This window comes from Protomyctophum parallelum, assembly GCF_964188405.1.
Source record: "Protomyctophum parallelum genome assembly, chromosome: 13".
Taxonomy (NCBI): domain Eukaryota; kingdom Metazoa; phylum Chordata; class Actinopteri; order Myctophiformes; family Myctophidae; genus Protomyctophum; species Protomyctophum parallelum.
Window position 1 is genome coordinate 39,850,557 of NC_139708.1, and position 20,473 is coordinate 39,871,029.

Here is a 20,473-nt window from a genome sequence, read left to right on the forward strand (position 1 = left end):
TTATTCACAATGGAATGTTATTGTACTCTTAATATATCATGGTGTAGCACAGCACAGTAGATTCATATTTCAATCGATCTGGGATGTTAACATTGTGCAAAACTCTGTTCGATGAATGGCCTCTTCTGCTACATTAAACATTACTAAACATTAAACGTTACTTATACCTGTTATTGAGACTCCTATAGAGCATGTTGACATGGATAGCTAAGCTTGGTTAGTAGTATCTCTGTTATAGTTAATGCAGTTTGATTAAATTAATAGGCTTTTTTTTATTGATTGATTGAAATATTTAACAGTTTGTAGAATTTACAGTACATTTTAAGCACAAACTCAATACAAAGACTGTTAACTGTGAGTGGACGACCCAATTAAGCATTACACTTGTTTACAACAGGGTCCACATTGTTCAATTCATCAAAACATTTAGAGACATACAAATAGACATTTCTATGTAGCTAAAGAACAGAACAGGCCTATTTATTAGACAAAAATGTCAACAGATGACCGATGTCAGACAGATGTCACCCTCTTGGGGTTCCTAGAAAGATGTCCATACATAGGCCTACGGCAATTACAAATACATTCAACAAAGGTAAATTCATGAAAATACATAACAATTTATTCTATAAAATTAATTGCAACATAATGAGAATAACATTATGGTCATGTGGTCAGCTGTAGCAAGTGTTCCTTTAAAGCATATTTGAAAGATAATGTATGTTGTGTTATATTAATGTGAGGTGGTAACATGTTCCAAAATGATATTGATCGATACATAACGTTGTTTGTTTAAGGAGGTTCGTTTTTGGAGCAGGGAGTGATAAATGACCGAGGCTTGCAATTCTGGTGTTATGATTATGTCTGTCACTCGATTTTAATAACTGTAACTGGCTTGATGGAGCCTGGAAATAGGCACATACAGTATAATGGCCCTACCACAACAAGGCATATACTACCACCATTAGATCTCCACATATGGAGCTGACCTGTTCTGACATTCCATATGTTGATCTGACCTCATCAAACCCTGTACACTCAAGATACGCTCCATATTATGGCCAGACCTCACCAAACCCTGTAAAGACACTGCCCCCGCTGCCACCCTTAGATCTCCATATATGGAGCTGACCCGTTCTGACATTCCATTATGTTGATCTGACCTAATGAAACCCTACACACTCAAGACACGCTCCATATATGGCATGTTTTATTCAAAGAACTGTTAGGCGATTTTTCATTCTGTGAATCCATAGTTGGTGTCTTTGAAGGCTGATAACAGCAACTAAGCTACCACTTGGGAACTGCTATCATGTTGAAATATTATCTATTTAAATAAAAAAAACATTTGCCACCTTGAATGTCCCTCACTAGTGAAAATCCTGGTCTGAGCCCATGGACTATTTTAAGCAATAATGAAATCACCAAAGCACCAAATATAAATGCTGCAACCTGAGAAGGGGGAAAAAAAACATCATTGTCTTCAGTGTGAATCAACTTCTTTATTTTTTTCTTCTTTTTTGTTGTTATTATTGATGTCAGGTCAGCCATTTTGACAGCAAAGGAAAGGTTTCAAAGGGAACTTCACAGGGAATGTGTTCAGTTGATAGTGAGGGACAAGCAAGCATGGCAGAGGCTCCAGGAGGTAGAGTGAGTGGTCGCCTGGGAAACGGTAAGGTTCACAGTTCCATCCCTGTGGGACTCCCCCACTGTCAAGGTGATCCTTAATTGAGCCAGACACTTAACCCTCATTTAACCCATTTTGACCTGGGAACGATTCTACAAATGTCTTCTAAATCATGACAGTTTTCTGAGAAAAACCCCATGTTTTCGTTCTCACACATTCTCATGCCAAGGACCCCCAAAAATATATGAAATTGACCGCCGACCCCCATCTGAAAATATGTTGTTCCAGGGACCCCCCCCCCCCCCCCCCAATCCCCAGAAACAAAGATTTTAGTTAAAAATGTTAGTTCTGATAGAATAATATTCTAAGATTTGAGGCACATTTTCACAATTTAAAAAAAAATAGCAGACCTACAAGCTTGTAGATCTGCTATTTTTCAATAGCTATACTATAACATAATCCTTAAAACACCAACAGGGGTTCCCGCCCAGAATGGATTCATTTGCTCTCTTGAGCAGGTTGGTGCCTTAATTGCGTTGATTCCATTGGCCGTCGGACGGTGTAAAGCTTTTGGGTAAAAGGTGCCATATAAATTAGCTGTGGGCAAAAAAAAGAAGTGATTCATGGATATAGCGCAATTTTTAATGCCACAATATAAAAATGGAATCGCAAAGTATAGGCCTATAATAAAAGCAAAGTAACTTCGAAACGCAATATAGATCAAATCGGCACCCTAGGTATCAATATCGTATCGAATATCGTCCCACCCCTAATATAATATAGATGCTTGTAGATCAGCTCTTTTTGATGATCTACTGTTATAATACAGATTATACACTAGGCTAAACAAGGCATGAATGAATCACCCACACACATACAGTATGGTGAAACCATACAGTGAAAAAGATGAATAAATATACAGAGAAACTTACAGATGTTTTCTTTTACTTTCAGAAATACCACACAGTGTAGCAAATCAATACTCAAGTCCTGCATTCAAAAATTTAAATTTGAAAAACCTTTTATGATCAATTAACAAAAACAAAAAAAAGGCCGATCTACAAGCTCAAATGTTGCGATGCGTTTTGAGCTTGTAGAGTCTCTATTTTCACACATTTTGTATGATGAAGTAGGGCAATAATTTAAAAGAAATGAAAAAAAGAGAAAATAAAAAGATGTAAACCATGAATTTCCGGGGGTCTGCATCCATACATAAGAGACCCAAAAACACCTCAAAAACAAAGCGACGTCATGAAAATACATTCCTACAACTGCACAAGTCCAGGACAGTTGGGTGCATCATTATTGCATCATAAGCTTACCCAATATACTAAAGGGGACATTACATTTTGAAGGTACCATAAAAATGTATTTCAGCAGAACGGTCCTTTTTTTTCTGCAGTTTTCTGCATGTACAGTACTACCGTTGCCAGGCAATGCAGAGAGAGAGAGACCCTCGCGTACCTCATGCCACAGCAGCCACACCACTAAAAACCAAATGATTGGGGAAGCGTTGTGCATCAATTAGCACCTGAGAAGAACAGACTATAAACAGAATATAAAGATTACATTATTGATTGCATAGAAAATCACTGACTGGTCTGGGTGGGAGCATGGAATCCTCTTCGTGTTTGAGTAAATGGTCACGCCCCCCCCCCTCCTACTGTGGTTGTAAGTTTTGTTTTTAGTTTTGTCTTGTTTTTGTTTTGTTATGCTTGTTTTGCTTTTCTGTCTGTTTTGTTTTTTTGTTGTATCTTTATCCTTTTTATAGCTATTTTGAATATTAAAAGGGCTGGCATTATAAGCTGAGGCTTCTGCCAAACACTCCCTTTTGGTCAACAAAAAAACATTGTATAAGGTGTGTTTATTTTAAATGACCAATAAACTTGAAACTACTAGTTTAGGAGTAGGGGATAAAGTCCAGAAGTCCAGTCCGTGACGGAGGGACGCCGTCTCAAGCGAAACTTGAGCCCACGAGAGAGACACCACCGAGCGAGCTAAAGCGCCTCGTCAAACGTTTGCGAAGTTCGCTTTAAGTCGACTCTGCCCCGTTGGAGTTGCAACCCGATACAGGCACAGAATAGTGAAATCATGTTCTGGCACAACAAGCGCAGTGGCCAATCACAGCGCGTCCTTTACGCAAACGCCAAGAGGATTCCATGCTTGCCATCCGGGTGGGTTATATAGCCAGCCTTTCCTGGTCCTGATTTGAACCCACGTCGCTTGGAGAGCTCCTTGTACCTTGTTGTACTGCTCGCCATGCAGCCTCCATAACATGGCCTGGAGGCCACTGTACCCATTAGTATTATTATTATTTTACAGTAGTTTTAGAGTTTTAGTACCTACAAGATCAAACCCGGGGATGCGCCCCAACTATATGCAGACGTCCGTGACTGTGTGCGCCACGAACACAACAAACAAGCTTAACCCATTCTAAAAATGTCTGTTTGAAAATTACAGTTTTCTGAAAAAGTCGTCAGTCGTTCTTCGATTTAAAAAGAAATAGCAGACCTACAAGCTCGTAGCGCGCACTCGGTGGCGCGCTACGAGCTTGTAGATCTGCTATATTTCAATAGCTAAAGCATAACATAATGCTAACACCAAAATGAGTTAAATGTGTGGGGAAATGGAGAAATCACGTGTCAGTCAGTGGCTAATATGCCAATGCATTATGAAGTCCATGCCTCTCTGGGGCTAATATTAAAACACATTCTATTTTATAATCTTTTTTTACATTGATTTAAGTTATATTCTTTTTTAAGTAGGCCTATTGTCTGTATTATTTGTTTGTTTTACAGACTTGCGGGTGGCCTACAGTATTATATATAGCCTACGATTGAAGAATCCTCTCCATTATGCTGCTATTGCACATATAAAAATAAAACCTCTCTTGGATAAAAAATAGGAATAAAAAGGGAATTGATTAATGGGTCAAAGGAGTCCACTTTCTTATCAACTAACGATTAAACAGTTTTGATTTAAGAAATAATTAGCAAACCTAATAATGCGTTTGCTGAGTTTTTTTTCGGGGAATAAAAAAATAAATAAAACGAGAAAAGCCGACGCAGAAAAGAAGTCTGAACAAGAACAGTCAGTTTATGTGGTACAGTAATTACCTAATGACAGTCAACAGGTGTGACGTTTTCGCACACCTTTAAAATTGACACACACACACACACACACACACACACACACACACACACACTTTTCTACTATTCAGCTTGGCTGAAGTCGTAGTTGAAGTTGTAGTTGCTGGGCGGTTTGGGGATGGGCGGGGCGTTGTCGGGGATGGGCACGTTCTCCAGGTCCAGGAGGCGGAGCTTGATCTCCATGGAGCTTGATCTCCAGCTCGCTGCGCATCGACTCACTGCTCATGTCGCGCCCCAGGAGCACGCTCAGACCGTCCGTCCACAGGCAGAACTACAAACACAGAACAGGAGAACTACAACAACCACAGAGCAACAACATGGAGCACGCTCAGACCGTCCGTCCACAGGCAGAACTACAAACACAGAACAACAGGAGAACTACAACAACCACAGAGCAACAACATGGAGCACGCTCAGACCGTCCGTCCACAGGCAGAACTACAAACGCAGAACAACAGAGAACTACAGCAATCATCTACGTGTTCACATGTTAAACCACCAGGGGGCAGTGATGTGTCATATTCAGAGCTGTCTCATTATGGAATAATAATGCTTCATTTCCAATAATGCTCATTTGCAGTTAGCCGGCCCAACCTCCCTATCTCATTTTAACTGTTCGTCGACTAACTTTTTCCACTGACGAAAATTACATTACAATTACAATGAAAACTAAGCTATGGTGACTAAAACTAAGACTAAATATACTGATGATTTCGTCAACAAATACAAACTAGACTAAAATGTTAGGAAGGGACTAGTGGACAAGAGATCCAGTTCGAGTCATTTTACACATGCATGCTGAAAATAGCCGATCTACAAGTCCACAACGTGTCACGACTCACGACACGTTGTGAGCTTGTAGATCGGCTATTTTCAGCAAGTGAAAAAGAAACGTCCGTCATTACGACGGCATCAAGGCCCGCCAAAATACATTTTAGTCGACTAAATCAACTGTAGATTTAGTCGACTAAAACTAGACTAACACTAAAACACTCCAGGTGTCTAAAACGTGACTAAAACTGAAGGGAAACGACTATGACTGCCCCCAAAAACAACACTGGACCCAGCTGGACTCACGTCTGTTCTGGACGAGGCGATGAAGTTGAGGCTGTATTCCTCCACGTCGTACATGATGCTGAACGCTGAATCCAGCACTTCCTACAGAGGACACACACACACACACACACACTTAGGACTGAGACCAGATTCAGATTCTACCCCAGAAGCAAAGATTTGTGTTTAAAACTCGCTCTGAAAAAATAAATATTCAAAGATTCGCACCACATTTTCAAGGCTCGTAGCTTGTAGATCTACTATTTTTCAATAGCTAAAAGTATAATCCTTAAAACACCACTGAATGGGTTAAGGCTAGGCTACAGCCACTAACTACAATGAATTACAGCACACTTTTTATTTCGTACATTTCGTATGATATAATATATGATACGCTGCGTACTACTGGACAATGGCAAATCATTGACCATGTTCATAGTTTACAATGGTGGCCATTTTGCCATCACACTGTAGGGTACCGGTACAACTGCTTTCTGTTGTTACAAACTGGAGCTCTGGGTGGGTGTCAGTCAGTAAGTGCCATTTTGACAGCAAATCTGATATTGTTTTAGTCTTAGTCTTTAGATTACATTTGATTTAGTTTTAGCCATCTAAAATGCTTTAGTTTTAGTTGATTAACGGTCATATGACTTTATATAATGCGTTGTCGGAGCACGACACTGCGTGCAACCAAGCATAACATTTTACTTGTCTTAGTTCTACTAGTTTTAACGTTTTAGTCTAGCTTAAATTTGTTGACAATATATTTAGCCATAGTTTAGGTCATCATAGCATAGAGAAGTGTGGAGGAGAAGTGTGCTCACCTTGGTCTGTTTGCCTTTGCTCTCCTTCATGTGAGGACAGTCTTTACCCGTTAACAAGGCCTTGATGTCTGCCACGGGAACTGAGAGGAGATAGGATGGAAAGAAAGAAAGAAAATGAATGGCAATTAGAGAGAGGAAGAGTACAGAAAGTACAGCAGTCGTCAGGGTCAAATTGTAGACCCGTCGAGACCCGTACGACATGGATTTCAAAAGCAATTCTCCTGAACGCTGCCTTCCGGCATGGCATGGAAAGGAGTGCCATTTGCATTTCTTTCACCAGATGATAAAATACTTCATCATTCACTAAACTCACCCCACACGGGCGGCAGTTTCTTTTGTACTGACATAGTGGACTACTAGTGAATCAAACTAGTGTTTACTTTTTGTCGAGTCTCGAACTGGCGCTAATCTTTTCAACAGTGAGAAAGCCTGGACAGATAGTGGCGCTGGCTGATGACGTATCAGCAACAACGTGGATACGTAATAGATTAGAGAGTATGCACATGCATGATTTTCCCATCAGGACACACCCCCTCATCTAGAACCGTCCTGCTGTTTCTAAATGTCACATAATGCAGGAGGCAGCGAAATGTTGTGTTACTGAAAACAAGCACTTCCAAACTCTGACACTTAATAAATAATCAAATGCAGGGCATTTCTTGACAGAAAGTAGCTCGTAATGTTTCTATGGTGGATTTTTATGAAACAAAAACTTTGCAGATAATGCAATCAGACAGGACTTTTCTGTTTGGATAAATGGGCTGTCAAGACCAGAAAGTAGTTTTTTGCCACTCAGTGGGCATTCCCGCATAACTTCCAGGTGCGATGATGTCATGCGTATACCCTCTATATGCGACGTTATGAAATATGAGACAAACAGGAGGCTGGCTAGACCGAGTAGCGAAGTGACGAGACAAATCACAGAAGAACGCAGGCGATCAGGCTGGAACCCAGGCTAGGAGTAAACAGTATAAACTAGAACTGCACTCTGTCGAGTGCATACTTGCTTGTTGCACACTAGTAGGCCATAAATGGCCAACTAGTGCGCAAGCAGAGAGCGCAAGTACTTTCGACTGCTGTAAATGTGGAATCTCAGTATCTCTGTGAAGGAACGTTTGAAATGTCTAATTATTAGGTGTATTTGCTACCTATCTACTTTATGCATGTAAACACATAGTATTATTAAGTATGGTTCAAGTTTCTATCTATATAAGAAATACACTTTTATCAATTTAGAAATATTCTAGATCACTTTTTAGTTTTTCAAAGAAAAATAAATCATTGATATGTGATGAAAAAAAGGTATATAAACTGAATTAAAATATGTAATACAGTATAATTATTTTATTATTTATTGTAAATTGTCAATTGTTTGAAATGTATTTCATCTTGGACTATAGTGATATTAATACTAAATCATGATCAGAGTAATATGTGTCTCTAACTTCAATTTTTGTAATAATACTTTCACATTTGTTAAAATATACATGATCTAAAATACTTCCGTAATCTGTAGTTGGATTTGTATTTAATTGTTTAAAGCCTAATCTTGACATGAAGGTCTTTATACTTCTATTTTTCTCAGTATAATGGTCTTCATTGAAATCTCCTATTATCATAATTGCAGAAGTCGGAGATGATAGATACTTTACCATGTTTTAGAGAAATGTGTTAAAATTCGAAAGGTCTGTTTTAGGTGATCTGTACATAAGAATGATATATAGATCTTTATCTTTTACATGTATGCATACGTGTTCTACTCTTTCTAATATCCTGATTTCATTTTGAATTATTTCAATGGAAATATCTTCTTTTATAGCAAACATAACCTATATCATATTCTCTGTCATTCCTGATTCCTCAGTGGTTCTTTAGGTCAGTGGTCCCCTCTGAAAGTATATATTTCTTCTCTTTCTAGAATAAAACTTTAAGATTTGTGCCTGGTTTGCTGGGACCAGATTACATAAATGACCATATTTCTTACGTCATCATTGAGAGCTAGTCATACATATACACACCATGTACTATTTTATTTTATTTTATTTTACTGATTATGTATATAGTATACGTATGACTAGCTCTAAATGATGACGCAAGACATATGGTCATTTATGTAATCTGGTCCCAGCAAACCAGGCACAAATTTGCTCTTTTATTTGCATACGCATCAAGTGGCAGGTTGGCTGGCACGGTGCACACAGACCGGGCGAAATTATTACTTGCGCGCTCTGCATGCGCAAGTAATGAACAGATGGTATCCATGATTCCAGGGCAGGTCACTCACTAATTCTCCTGGAGTGATTCTATAGTGTCGCAGTCCCGCCCCCTACCAGGGCCCAGGAAATGATTCCCCGTTCATTTTCCTCATAGACATTTCAAAAAGTATTTATTTACAGACCTTTTGAGCCTCGTACAAAGCCAACTCGAGTTGTGACAAATCATGACAAAAAACAAAAAATTTAGGGACGAAAAAATAATTAGAAAGAAGAAGAAAACAGGTTACAACACTTTTTTTGTAATTATAATTTTGTAATTTTTTGTAATTATTTGTTTGGTCCAACATATTGTGTTTAATTTCATGAGTTGTCACGACTCGAGTTGGGTTTGTACGACGCTTATAAGGTCTTTAAATAAATACGTTTTGAAATGTCTATGAGTAAAATGCATTGAGAATTATTTCCTGGGCCTGGCGTCGTCATGAAAGGGGGCGGGACTGCGACGCTCTATTGGTGGGTAGTAACTCACTCTTCTCCTGCAGTGATTCTATTGGTGGGCTGTCTGCGTCTTTATCCACGTCTCCGTAGTGAAGCACTTTGTGATTGGGAGACAGCCTGCAGTACCACAGCTTATCTGCAGGTACGTTTTTAAAAGCGTTTTTTTGCCGTTTTAGTTTATTTAAAACAATGTTTTATTGTAATTTACAAAAAAATCAGTTAAAACTGGCACTGCTAAGAAAGTGGAAGATGGATCTACCCAAAATACTAGACATGTATGAAATATAATATAATAGGACTAAAAACAGCACTTTCGTTTTGTCAACACTCAAAATACAGTGTCGTTTTCTTTATCTTATTTTAGTTGGATAAAATGTTTTTTTATTGTATTCGTTTTAGTAAACTGTGGTAACCTTAGTGTGTGTGTGTGTCCGTCTGTGTGTGCGTGTATGTGCGCGGCGTGTGCATCTGCGCGTGTTACCCTGTCTGCGTCGACTGCTTATCTTCCTGAACAGCGTTCCCTGACACAGCCTGTTGAGTCTCTGCTGGCGAATCAACTCCAACAGCTCCGGCTTCAAACGCTCCTTCAGCTCACTGGACGGACGGACGGACGGACGGGCACGCACACACACACAAAAAGGAGATGCATACAAGGAAACACATATTATAGGTGCAGTAAGGTTATACATTTACAAAACCATGGCATGTGTTTTCATGCTACGACAGGCATGTCACCCAGTACTCTATCTATGGGTATAAGTAGCAGCAGCGTCTCCGCCATATGTGTGGCGGCTGACAATTACAGCAGAGACAGAACAATACTCTGCCAGCCTTTTGACCTCCTCTTTGGGCATCCCAAGTTGTTGGAATCCGCACGCACGCATACACTCGCACGCACAGGCACACGTCCGGCAGAAACGTCGTACCTCCATATTTTAACATCTTGTGTTCGTTCATAAATTAACGCCCTACTTCATCGTATGAAGATGTGATTTGCCATTGGCCATAAGCTCATCATAACCTTTATTTAAACTTGGGAGTACAATTGAGGGGCAGGCCCTCATTTTCAATGTAGCCGAAAATACAAAAACACAAAATCAACAACATACACTAAATACAGCAATATAAAAATATATGAATTGTAAAACAGAAAGTGTCCAAAGCTAAAATAACTATAATAGATGAGATGAGAATAAATTAAAACAGTTACATTGTTGAGTAAAAGTGCTAGAAATCATTTCCCTGAATTGACCTATAGGGAAGGCAGAGATCTGATTTTTAGGGACATTTGGAAATCATTTCCCTGAATTGACCTATAGGGAAGGCAGAGATCTGATTTTTAGGGACCTTTGGAGTTCGTTCCAATCAAATGGAGCACTGACAGAAAAAGCTGCTCACTGCTCCAGTGTTGTTGTCGTCGACTAAAACTAAGACGAAAAATGTTCGTCGACTACCTTTTTTCACTAAATAAAAACGAATCTATGATGACTAAAACTAAGACTAAATATACTGACAATTTCGTCAACAAATAAAAACTAGACTAAAATGTTAGGAAGGGACTAGTGGACAAGAGATCCAGTTTTATGCTAGGTTGCATGCTGAAAATAGCTGCGACGCGTTGTGAGATTGTATATCTGCTATTTTCAGCATGCAACCAAAGTGTAACATATGTCCTTACAACGACATCAAGGCCTGTCAAAACACATTTTAGTCGACTAAATCAACTGTAGATTTAGTCGACTAAAATCGTATGACATTTAGTCGACTAAAACTCGACTAAACGACTAGAACATTCCAGGTGACTAAAACTAAGTGAAAACTATTTAAGAGACTATGACTAAAACTAAAATAGAAATTTGCTGCCAAAAACAACACTGCACTGCTCCTAGTTGTTATAGGATGGGTAAATGTAGCTGATCTGCAACGCTCCTCGATCTGCCATTTTTGAACGATGCAACCGTTTTGGTTTTTTTCCACCCGAAACCACTGAATAATTTGGATGGACAGTCAGCATATTGTGACAATACGCCAGTGGTGTTTACATTGTAACAGCACAGCACCATGGCAGGACAAACCACCGTCTATAAAGGTCCATTCCATAGGGGTGGAACGTTCTGGCCAGTGACTATATGCCAGTGACCTCGATAAGGGAGGATTTTTACGGCTCTAGCAGTGATTCAGAAACATATTAATTTCATGGACCGCCAGTTTCACACGCATTATGCTACGGATCCCCTGATTTAATGGGTGTCCAAATGGAACCAAATGGACCTGTTAGGGTCCATTTGGACACTCTGAGTTACAGACCCATAAGTAAGGGTCCATTTGGTTCCATTTGGACACTCTCTGAGTTACAGACCCATAATAAGTAAGGGTCCATTTGGTTCCTAAATACGTCTAATTGAGCTAGGTACGCCCTGGAACTCCCTCAATTACCCCTAGGGGTCCCCGGATGCCACTTTGGGAACCACTGTTCTAGTGAAATGGTACTCCTCATCCCAGGCTAGTGTTCTAGGGAATGGTACGCCCCCCAGGCTAGTGTTCTAGTGAAATGGTACGCCCCCCAGGCTAGTTCTAGTGAAATGGTACTCCTCATCCCAGGCTAGTGTTCTAGTGAAATGGTACTCCTCATCCCAGGCTAGTGTTCTAGTGAAATGGTACTCCTCATCCCAGGCTAGTGTTCTAGTGAAATGGTACTCCTCATCCCAGGCTAGTGTTCTAGTGAAATGGTACTCCTCATCCCAGGCTAGTGTTCTAGTGAAATGGTACTCCTCATCCCAGGCTAGTGTTCTAGTGAAATGGTACTCCTCATCCCAGGCTAGTGTTCTATAGTGAAATGGTACTCCTCATCCCAGGCTAGTGTTCTATAGTGAAATGGTACTCCTCATCCCAGGCTAGTGTTCTAGTGAAATGGTACAACCCCCCCCCCCCCCCCCCAGGCTAGTGTTCTTGCCACTCACAGAACGGGCGGGGCGAGGGTCTCCTCCTGGTGGAGGCGCTCCGTCTGCCGCAGCTTAAGGATCTCGCTGTAGTTCAGAGCGTTCACCTTGTTCTTGAAGAGCTCCAGAGAGGTGGGCTTACTGGACAGGGTCCTGGTGATCTGCTCACGCACCACCTGCATCACCTGATGGAGCGAGAGCACGCACGCACGCACACACACACACACACACACACACACACACACACACACACACACACACACACACACACACACACACACACACACACACACACACACACACACACACACACACACACACACACACACACACACACACACACACACACACTAGGGCATTAACGACTTGAGATTTTTCCCAGTCGACTTGTCGGACAGTAATTTATCGATAAGTCGATTTATCGTTTCTGGCGGCGGGGGGGGGGGGGGGGGGGCGGACGCGCGGGGGGGGGGGATTTAACAGGGGCGGGTGGAGCTGCCGCGCGCTCAAATACGGAGCATGTCAAACATAGCACTGCGCATTCAGTGGCCTCTCCAATATGACACAGTCACAGTGCATGTATCATCTATATCAGAGGTTCCCAAACACCGGTGCCGGTCCGCGGGACACGTGGCACTGGTACGCAAGAGGGGAATTCTAAGTTTTGCGTCGTTTAAAAATGTCCAATCTTTGTATCTTTAGCAGCAGCAGCTGTAGGCTATTTTGTGACGATCGCATTAATGAAACCAAACGCTACACGCGGTTCCGGTACAGGATTATTATTTCATGTGAATCATGTCAAAATGAAAAGATGATGTTATCCAGGTAAAGTAGTGGTATTGGCACACAGCGCAGCAGCAGCACCGAGAACACAATGAGAGATATGACATTATTATTCTCCTCCTCCTCCTCCTCCTCCTCCACAACTCGATAACGTTCTCATTTGTTACTCATTTTCTGAGCCATGCAAATAAACAACAACCCGCACTGACCGGAGACGGAGAGGTTCATGTGCGCTGCGCGTAAAGCTTAGCCAGAAACAGACAGTCATTGCGTCAGCATGCATGTAGCCTCGGGAACCCAGACGTTATATTTCCAGCACGGAGGTGAGGGGGATATCGTTTGGGGGTAACGTTTGCGTGCTTCTATCTGTTACTTCTCTGACACAGCGCAGTTCAAACAGACTTCAGCCAGTCTCAATAGTGGGACACCGCGCGCTGAGAGCCACATAGCCTACACAGCTGCATTTGGTTTTTAATTAAGGGCGCGTTCTGAATGCAATGAAAAAAGGGGAGAAAAAAAAAAAAAAAAAGCTCAACTTTCGACTCGCGCTGCTGCGAGTCGACTCGTGACTCGTTTATCGATAAATCGATTTTTTGATGAATGCCCTAACACACACACACACACACACACACACACGTTAGATCAGGAATGGAAAATACTGTAATCAGTGTTGCCATGTCTGTGCTTATTATAAGCAATGTTGGGCTTGTTCTTTTCTATAAAGTTACTAAACAAGTATAGTTGCCTATTTGGGCTTGCCGTTTAATGTTGCTACATTTATAGCAACAACTAATGAGACACAGAGGTACAGTAGCTCCCGGATTGTGTGTTGATTACAGTTAGGGGTGCTTTTCTTTTCTTTCCGAGGTATTAAAAATGACTTAAAAGTTCTTCTTCAGACCCACAGGTTGAGAACCATTGCTGTAGGACACAAGTATCCATTGTTAAAATCTTCTCTTTACAGATTATGAAAGTACAGAATGTGAGCTTTAAAATGATGTGATCAGAACATATTTGAAGATGTGCTTATTGGAATAATAAACCTCTTAAACCAAGAATGTGAGTAACGGGCTCTCAAACTGGCAGTCAGGTAAGCAGTGTTGCCATCTCTCATGAGAGAAGTAAGCCAACCCACCTCCGAACACAACCCAAATACAAGCCAACTTTTGGAGATAAATAAGTCAAATCTCCCCTCGAAAAACCAGCCAAAACAAGCACAAAAATATATAAATCCTAATAAAAAAAAGATTTGATGCATTTATCATTATAAATACTATGTACTGTATGTCTAATAATGATGAATGTTTTGGTCATTTATTACATTATTACACACATACTTTAGCCAGGGCTTAATAAGTAGATCCAGACCGATTCTGTCACTCAATTTCACACTATTCCCCAAACCTCACAAAGCCTTCTGTCCCAATTGGTCATGTCTGTGTAAACAGTATATTTGAACAATTTCAAAACCTTTCATAATTAGCAGATCTACAAGCTCTGACAAATTTTGAGTTTGTAGACTAGAATTGTACTCGAGTAGCTATAGGGCTAAAAACATATTTTCCCCTTGAGGAAAAATGAGCAAGACCGCACTGAAATTATCCACATTTGATAAATTAATGCAGTTCAGTCTGTCAAATAATTTACCATCTTTTGACGGACTGATTGATCCATCAGTAACGATTCTGCCTCATTGAAGTCGTGTTCACTGGCAATTGGCAGCTGGAAGGGGAGCATAAAATGTGTGTTGGCTGGTCCCCGGGTACCACCCGGTGTCACGTTGCCCTCAGCCAACTCCTTCTTGATGAACTGCACATCCCTGGACAGATCATTTACCACCACAAGTACTTCAGCAAGCATTGAAGTCATCTTCTGGATGGCAAGATCTTCAGAAGAAAATTGAAAATCATGAATTGAAAATAACCTGCAAATGACACATTAGGAATTACACTATGTCCAATAGACTTGCCTTTCATAAGCTGCCCGTCACCGCCGGCCATCTGTGTGGTTCCATCTGTAAAACACAAACATTCATGCAACTTAAAAATCACTGCACACATTTGGAAAGGTTAGACGTTTGTGTGCGTGTGTGTGACAGCAATTAATTTTTCTTTAGTAAACAGAAAAGGCATTTTCAGTATCCAATCAGGAGAGAACTCATACAGATGAATTGAATATACAGGACCACAATGGAAACAAGCTCTGGGGGCTTTTAAACATTGTATAACTGTACTCAATCAATCATAGAGGTGGACAAGAAGTGAACAATGACCATCATTCGAAGAGATCCAACCTGTCACACATAGATTGGAAAATGTCTACAAATGTTACATGACAGTCTTGTTCACTTACCATTGCAACCGTGATCAGCCACCGACATTGGATCATACTGGTGGTAGAAGTCTAGAGGGAAAAAATGCAAAAAAAAGATTACATTTGTATAAATGGATCACGTTACATTTCAGTAGTAAATTGGGTTCCTTAGTGAGGAATACAATGACATACCATTTTGTGCACGTCGTTGAAGACCAGGGGGTGTGTTGCACTCCCCTGAGCAGTATCCCGACATACCTGTAGAAACAAAATCAGTACGTTTCACTATAGCTTGACTGCATTGGATCAAACTGGTGGTAGTTTCCTCTAAAGAAGTCTAGAGGGGGAAACAAATGCTGTAACATTTACACAAAACATGACACTGACAGGGTGATTTAATTTGTATACCAATGGATCACATTACATTTTAGTAGTAAATTGGGTCATGGAACATATGCCTACTACAGTGAGCCATTCTAGCCATGACATTTTGTAATCGTAATCAAATCATAGGTTATAAAAGCAGCCATCACAACTCAAAATGAACTGGGAACTAGATCAACTTGAAATCTCATTCAGATTCACACCGATTTCCAAAACTGTTTAATAAGCCAGCCTACAGATTTTTTTTTAACATCACCATCTCACCATCATCACCTATATAAGTTCACCTTATGGTAATTAATGTTATACAGGCCACATAGAAATAGTAAATATGATGCATGATAGGTTAAAGTAACAATTTCTTTATAACATGACCTAAATATGCCCAAATTAAATGCTACATTACACTGACGTGACTTGGTCAGTCAATGTGCTCCAAATTATCAAAGCGAATGGTGCTAATGTTTCAGTTTCACACACAATATTCTGCCCATTTAAAGCGTCAAAATAAACGCATCAACGGATGACTGAATAAATTAATAATTGTCAACATCTCACAGGTTTCGAACTCCTCCCAATGTCAGCAGGAGCACACCAGTCTGAAGCATAGCCCAGTGTGCCATTATGTGCACTTCATCTCTGAACAGTAAATAACTCATAGAGTACAAACCCAGTTATCACAACTCAAAACAACAGACAACAGAATAGATTAACTTGAGATATCAACAACACTGAATGACTGAGGCCCCTGGCTTAGGCTGCATACTTAGTTTAGACTAGTCAATGGTCTACTCTAACCAATGACTAGTCTAAACCAAAAACTGTCTAAACTAAGTACTGCACCCCCCTGGCTCCTCTGTCTACCTTTATTCCTTCTATCCCTATTTCTATTTGGTCTTTGGTATCGTTTTTGTTTTAAAAAAGCAAGATTCTGTAGGCTACGATGTTTTTTTTATATTTTATTTGTTCTCACTTTCTGATGGACACTCCAATGCCTGGCTTTCCGAAATTACATCATAGGCCAGCCAAGTGTATGGACTTTAAATGTTTGTTAAAAAAGAGCCTGTATATAAATGTACATCCCAGCCAAAGTCTATGGACTGTTAAATGGACAAATGTTTTTAAAAACTCCTTTAGGAATAATAATAATAAATAATAGGTAAGAATATAGTACAATCCTGTGTTGGTGATTGAAAGTTGTCGTGTGTACCTTGAATTGGCTTGATATGTGCAGTATGCAGATGTGAATTGACACTGATTTTGTGTTAGACTTGTAATAGGTCTACAAATATTAATCAAAGAACAAATTTAACATTAGTTTCAATAATTTCAATATTCAATCATTTGTAAATGGTACCACATTGGCTTCTCAAACACTTTGCCATGCATATTTAGTCTCATGTTTGAAAACAAATCTAACCTATCGTGTCATATTTATTATTTACTATTTCTGAGCAGCCTGTATAACAATGACTATAGGCCAATGGTGAATTTAGGTGATGATGATGGTTGGAGATATGCAACCAATCTGTAGGCTATTAAACAGTCTTGTTGGAAATAAATGTGCCTGTGGTGAATGAGATCTCACCTTAATCTATAGGTCCATGTCCCATTTTTTTTCATGGCTGCACGGTTTTATACTCATCATTTGAATATGATTGCACAATATTGTTGCTAGGAACGGTGTGCTGGATTATGCTCCAGGTCTAGTAAACGTTATGCTGCCAAAGGGAGGGGTTCGAATCCCTTCACAAACTAGGCTCCAGACTTCCCAAAACAGGTCAGGCTCCTACTTGGCCTCACCCCCTGAACCCACCTCACCCCTGCCCATTGACAGGCTGGAATGGCTTAGGATCGACGACAGAGTTTCTGCAAACTGAAATAAATATTTAAATCAATCAGAAAGTGAGAACAATAAAATATAAAAAAAACATCGTAGCCTACAGAATCTTGCTTTTTGAAAACAAAAACGATGCCAAAGACCAAATAGAAATAGGGATAGAAGGAATAAAGGTAGACAGAGGAGCCAGGGGGGTGCCGTACTTAGTTTAGACAGTTTTTGGTTTAGACTAGTCATTGGTTAGAGTAGACCATTGACTAGTCTAAACTAAATATGCACCCTAAGCCAGGGGCCTCAGTCATTCAGTGTTGTTGATATCTCAAGTTAATCTATTCTGTTGTCTGTTGTTTTGAGTTGTGATAACTGGGTTTGTACTCTATGAGTTATTTACTGTTCAGAGATGAAGTGCACATAATGGCACACTGGGCTTTGCTTCAGACTGGTGTGCTCCTGCTGACATTGGGAGGAGTTCGAATCCTGTGAGATGTTGACAATTATTTATTTATTCAGTCATCCGTTGATGGTTTATTTTGACGCTTTAAATGGGCAGAATATTGTGTGTGAAACTGAAACATTAGCACCATTCGCTTTGATAATTTGGAACACATTGACTGACCAAGTCACGTCAGTGTAATGTGGCATTTGGGCATATTTAGGTCATGTTATAAAGAAATTGTTACTTTAACCTATCATGCATCATATTTACTATTTCTATGTGGCCTGTATAACATTAATTACCATAAGGTGAACTTATATAGGTGATGATGGTGAGATGGTGATGTTAAAAACAAATCTGTAGGCTTATTAAACAGTTTTGGAAATCGGTGTGAATCTGAATGAGATTTCAAGTTGATCTAGTTCCCAGTTCGTTTTGAGTTGTGATGGCTGCTTTTATAACCTATGATTTGATTACGATTACAAATTGTCATGGCTAGAATGGCTCACTGTAGTAGGCATATGTTCCATGACTGGGGAACTTTATGCCGACAAACGGAGGACCAAGTTCGAACCCCGTCAGAAAAAAAACGTTCATTTATTTACGGTATGTATTTATTCTTTCATCGATGCGTTTATATTGACGCATTACATGGGCTGCATAGTTAATGTATGTGACACATGTTTACTCATAGTTGCATTTATAAAACGAATTGTTGTACATAGACAGTCACAGGAAGAATGCGAGTGTCTTCCTGTTTCTCAACAACAATCACAACAACAAAATACAGGGCTAAAGGGTGTGCAACCACAACGCAATGCGAGTGTCCTTCCGTCTCCCCGACGCTTCTTATTCCAAACGAGAATCAGATCGGTATGTTTTGATAAGTTGGCATTGACGAGGACAGCTACGCAGTGTAGGGTCCGTGTAGGACCACAATGGAACATCAGCCGTTACTAGGACGACGGAGACGCGATTTCAAGTTGATCTGCTTTCACGCTCTGAACTCGGTAGAATCTGCACCTGGCTTGCTGATAACAAACTATCCTTACACCTGGGAAAAACTGAATCCATCCTCTTCGGATCAAATAGTAATCTCAGCAAGGCAGATGGCTTCTTGGTTAGAGTGGGTGACAATATTATCACACGAAAAGATCAAATTACCTACCTAGGTTCCATCCTGGAGGCCAATCTTTCCGGTGATAAGATGGCCACCAACGTAATCAAAAAAGTCAATCAAAGAACAAGATTCCTTTACAGGATCTCCTCACTGGTCAGCAAAAACACCTTGAAGACCTTAACAGGAGCCCTCGTACAAGGTTTCTTTGACTATGCATCCACCTCTTGGTACCACAGCACCTCAAAGGCCCTTAAAACAAGGCTCCAGACCTCCCAAAACAAACTGGTCAGGCTCCTACTTGGCCTCACCCCCCGAACCCACCTCACCCCTGCCCACTTTGACAGGCTGGGATGGCTTAGGGTCGACGACAGAGTACAGCATCTTGCAATGGGTCTGGTCCACAAGATTCGATACACCACCAAGATACCCATGTACCTGTCTAAATACTTCCTTAATGTAAACGAAGTCCACACCCACAACACCAGAGGGAGTGCAACAAACCATGTACAACCCAGATTCGGCACAAACAAGGGACTAAATTATTTTCGCTCCTATGCCACCAAAATGTGGAACGCCCTACCAACAGTCATTAAGACATGTGAATCCCTTGACTCCTTCAAAACCGCTCTCAAAGGGCACCTACGGATGGCTGCAATTCGAAACTGGCCTCTGTAAAATCTGAATCCCCCCCCCCACCCCATTTCCCCTCACTGTATATGTATCTTTTCCCTTTTTGCTTCCTATATATGATGAATTCCTGTTCTGTTCTTTAGCTACATAGAAGTGTCTATTTGTATGTCTCTAAATGTTTTGATGAATTGAACAATGTGGACCCTGTTGTAAACAAGTGTAATGCTTAATTGGGTCGTCCACTCACAGTTGACAGTCTTTGTATTGAGTTTGTGCTTAAAATGTACTGTAAATTCTACAAACTGTTAATAAATATTTCAATCAATCAATCAAAACGTTAATCTTTGTCACCTGTATCGGGCTACACCAGGCATTTCTCGCGCGTTTTGTGTAGCCCTGTACGGCCGTTATGTTACATCACATATTCAGCTATCAAGCTGCAGCATATGCACAAAAGAATGCAGTTATGTCACTAAAGACTAAACACATTTAATATAAAAGTAATATCGCCAAACTTACTGCAAAAGCGCTCAAAGTAGAATCCGGGGGACGACAGACGAAAGCCAGCCAGCAACCTGAGGCTCCTGAGCGAGCGGAAACTTCCGGAAAGGGGGTGGGTGGGGGTGTGTGTGTGTGTGTGTGTGTGTGTGTGTGTGTGTGT

The 20,473-nt window shown here is 40.5% G+C and overlaps 1 protein-coding gene across 1 annotated transcript; it reads right to left on the reverse strand.

Moving 5' to 3' along the window:
* Positions 1 to 1,978: 1,978 nt before the first annotated feature.
* On the reverse strand, positions 1,979 to 20,434 carry LOC310869947 (engulfment and cell motility protein 3-like). Its single transcript, XM_083780938.1, has 11 exons — positions 20,332 to 20,434; positions 15,595 to 15,660; positions 15,442 to 15,492; positions 15,059 to 15,103; positions 14,737 to 14,975; positions 12,328 to 12,491; positions 9,849 to 9,961; positions 6,654 to 6,733; positions 5,854 to 5,934; positions 2,083 to 5,047; positions 1,979 to 2,044 (listed from the first exon to the last, which is right to left on the reverse strand). Exons 2-10 carry the CDS (start codon positions 15,656 to 15,658, stop codon positions 4,844 to 4,846), a joined length of 1,041 nt encoding a protein of 346 aa, XP_083637064.1. The 5' UTR covers positions 15,659 to 15,660; positions 20,332 to 20,434; the 3' UTR covers positions 1,979 to 2,044; positions 2,083 to 4,843.
* Positions 20,435 to 20,473: the final 39 nt, after the last annotated feature.

What these genes read in the sequence shown, in the direction of transcription:
- LOC310869947 (XM_083780938.1), bottom strand. Translation starts at nt 15,658, where the DNA reads ATGTCGGGATACTGCTCAGGGGAGTGCAACACACCCCCTGGTCTTCAA. An exon ending in AAGCAGTCGACGCAGACAGG is followed by an intron (nt 6,734 to 9,848) that starts GTAACACGCGCA and finishes ATCTCCTCTCAG; the next exon opens with TTCCCGTGGCAGACATCAAG. An exon ending in TCGCCTCGTCCAGAACAGAC is followed by an intron (nt 5,048 to 5,853) that starts GTGAGTCCAGCT and finishes CTGTGTTTGTAG; the next exon opens with TTCTGCCTGTGGACGGACGG.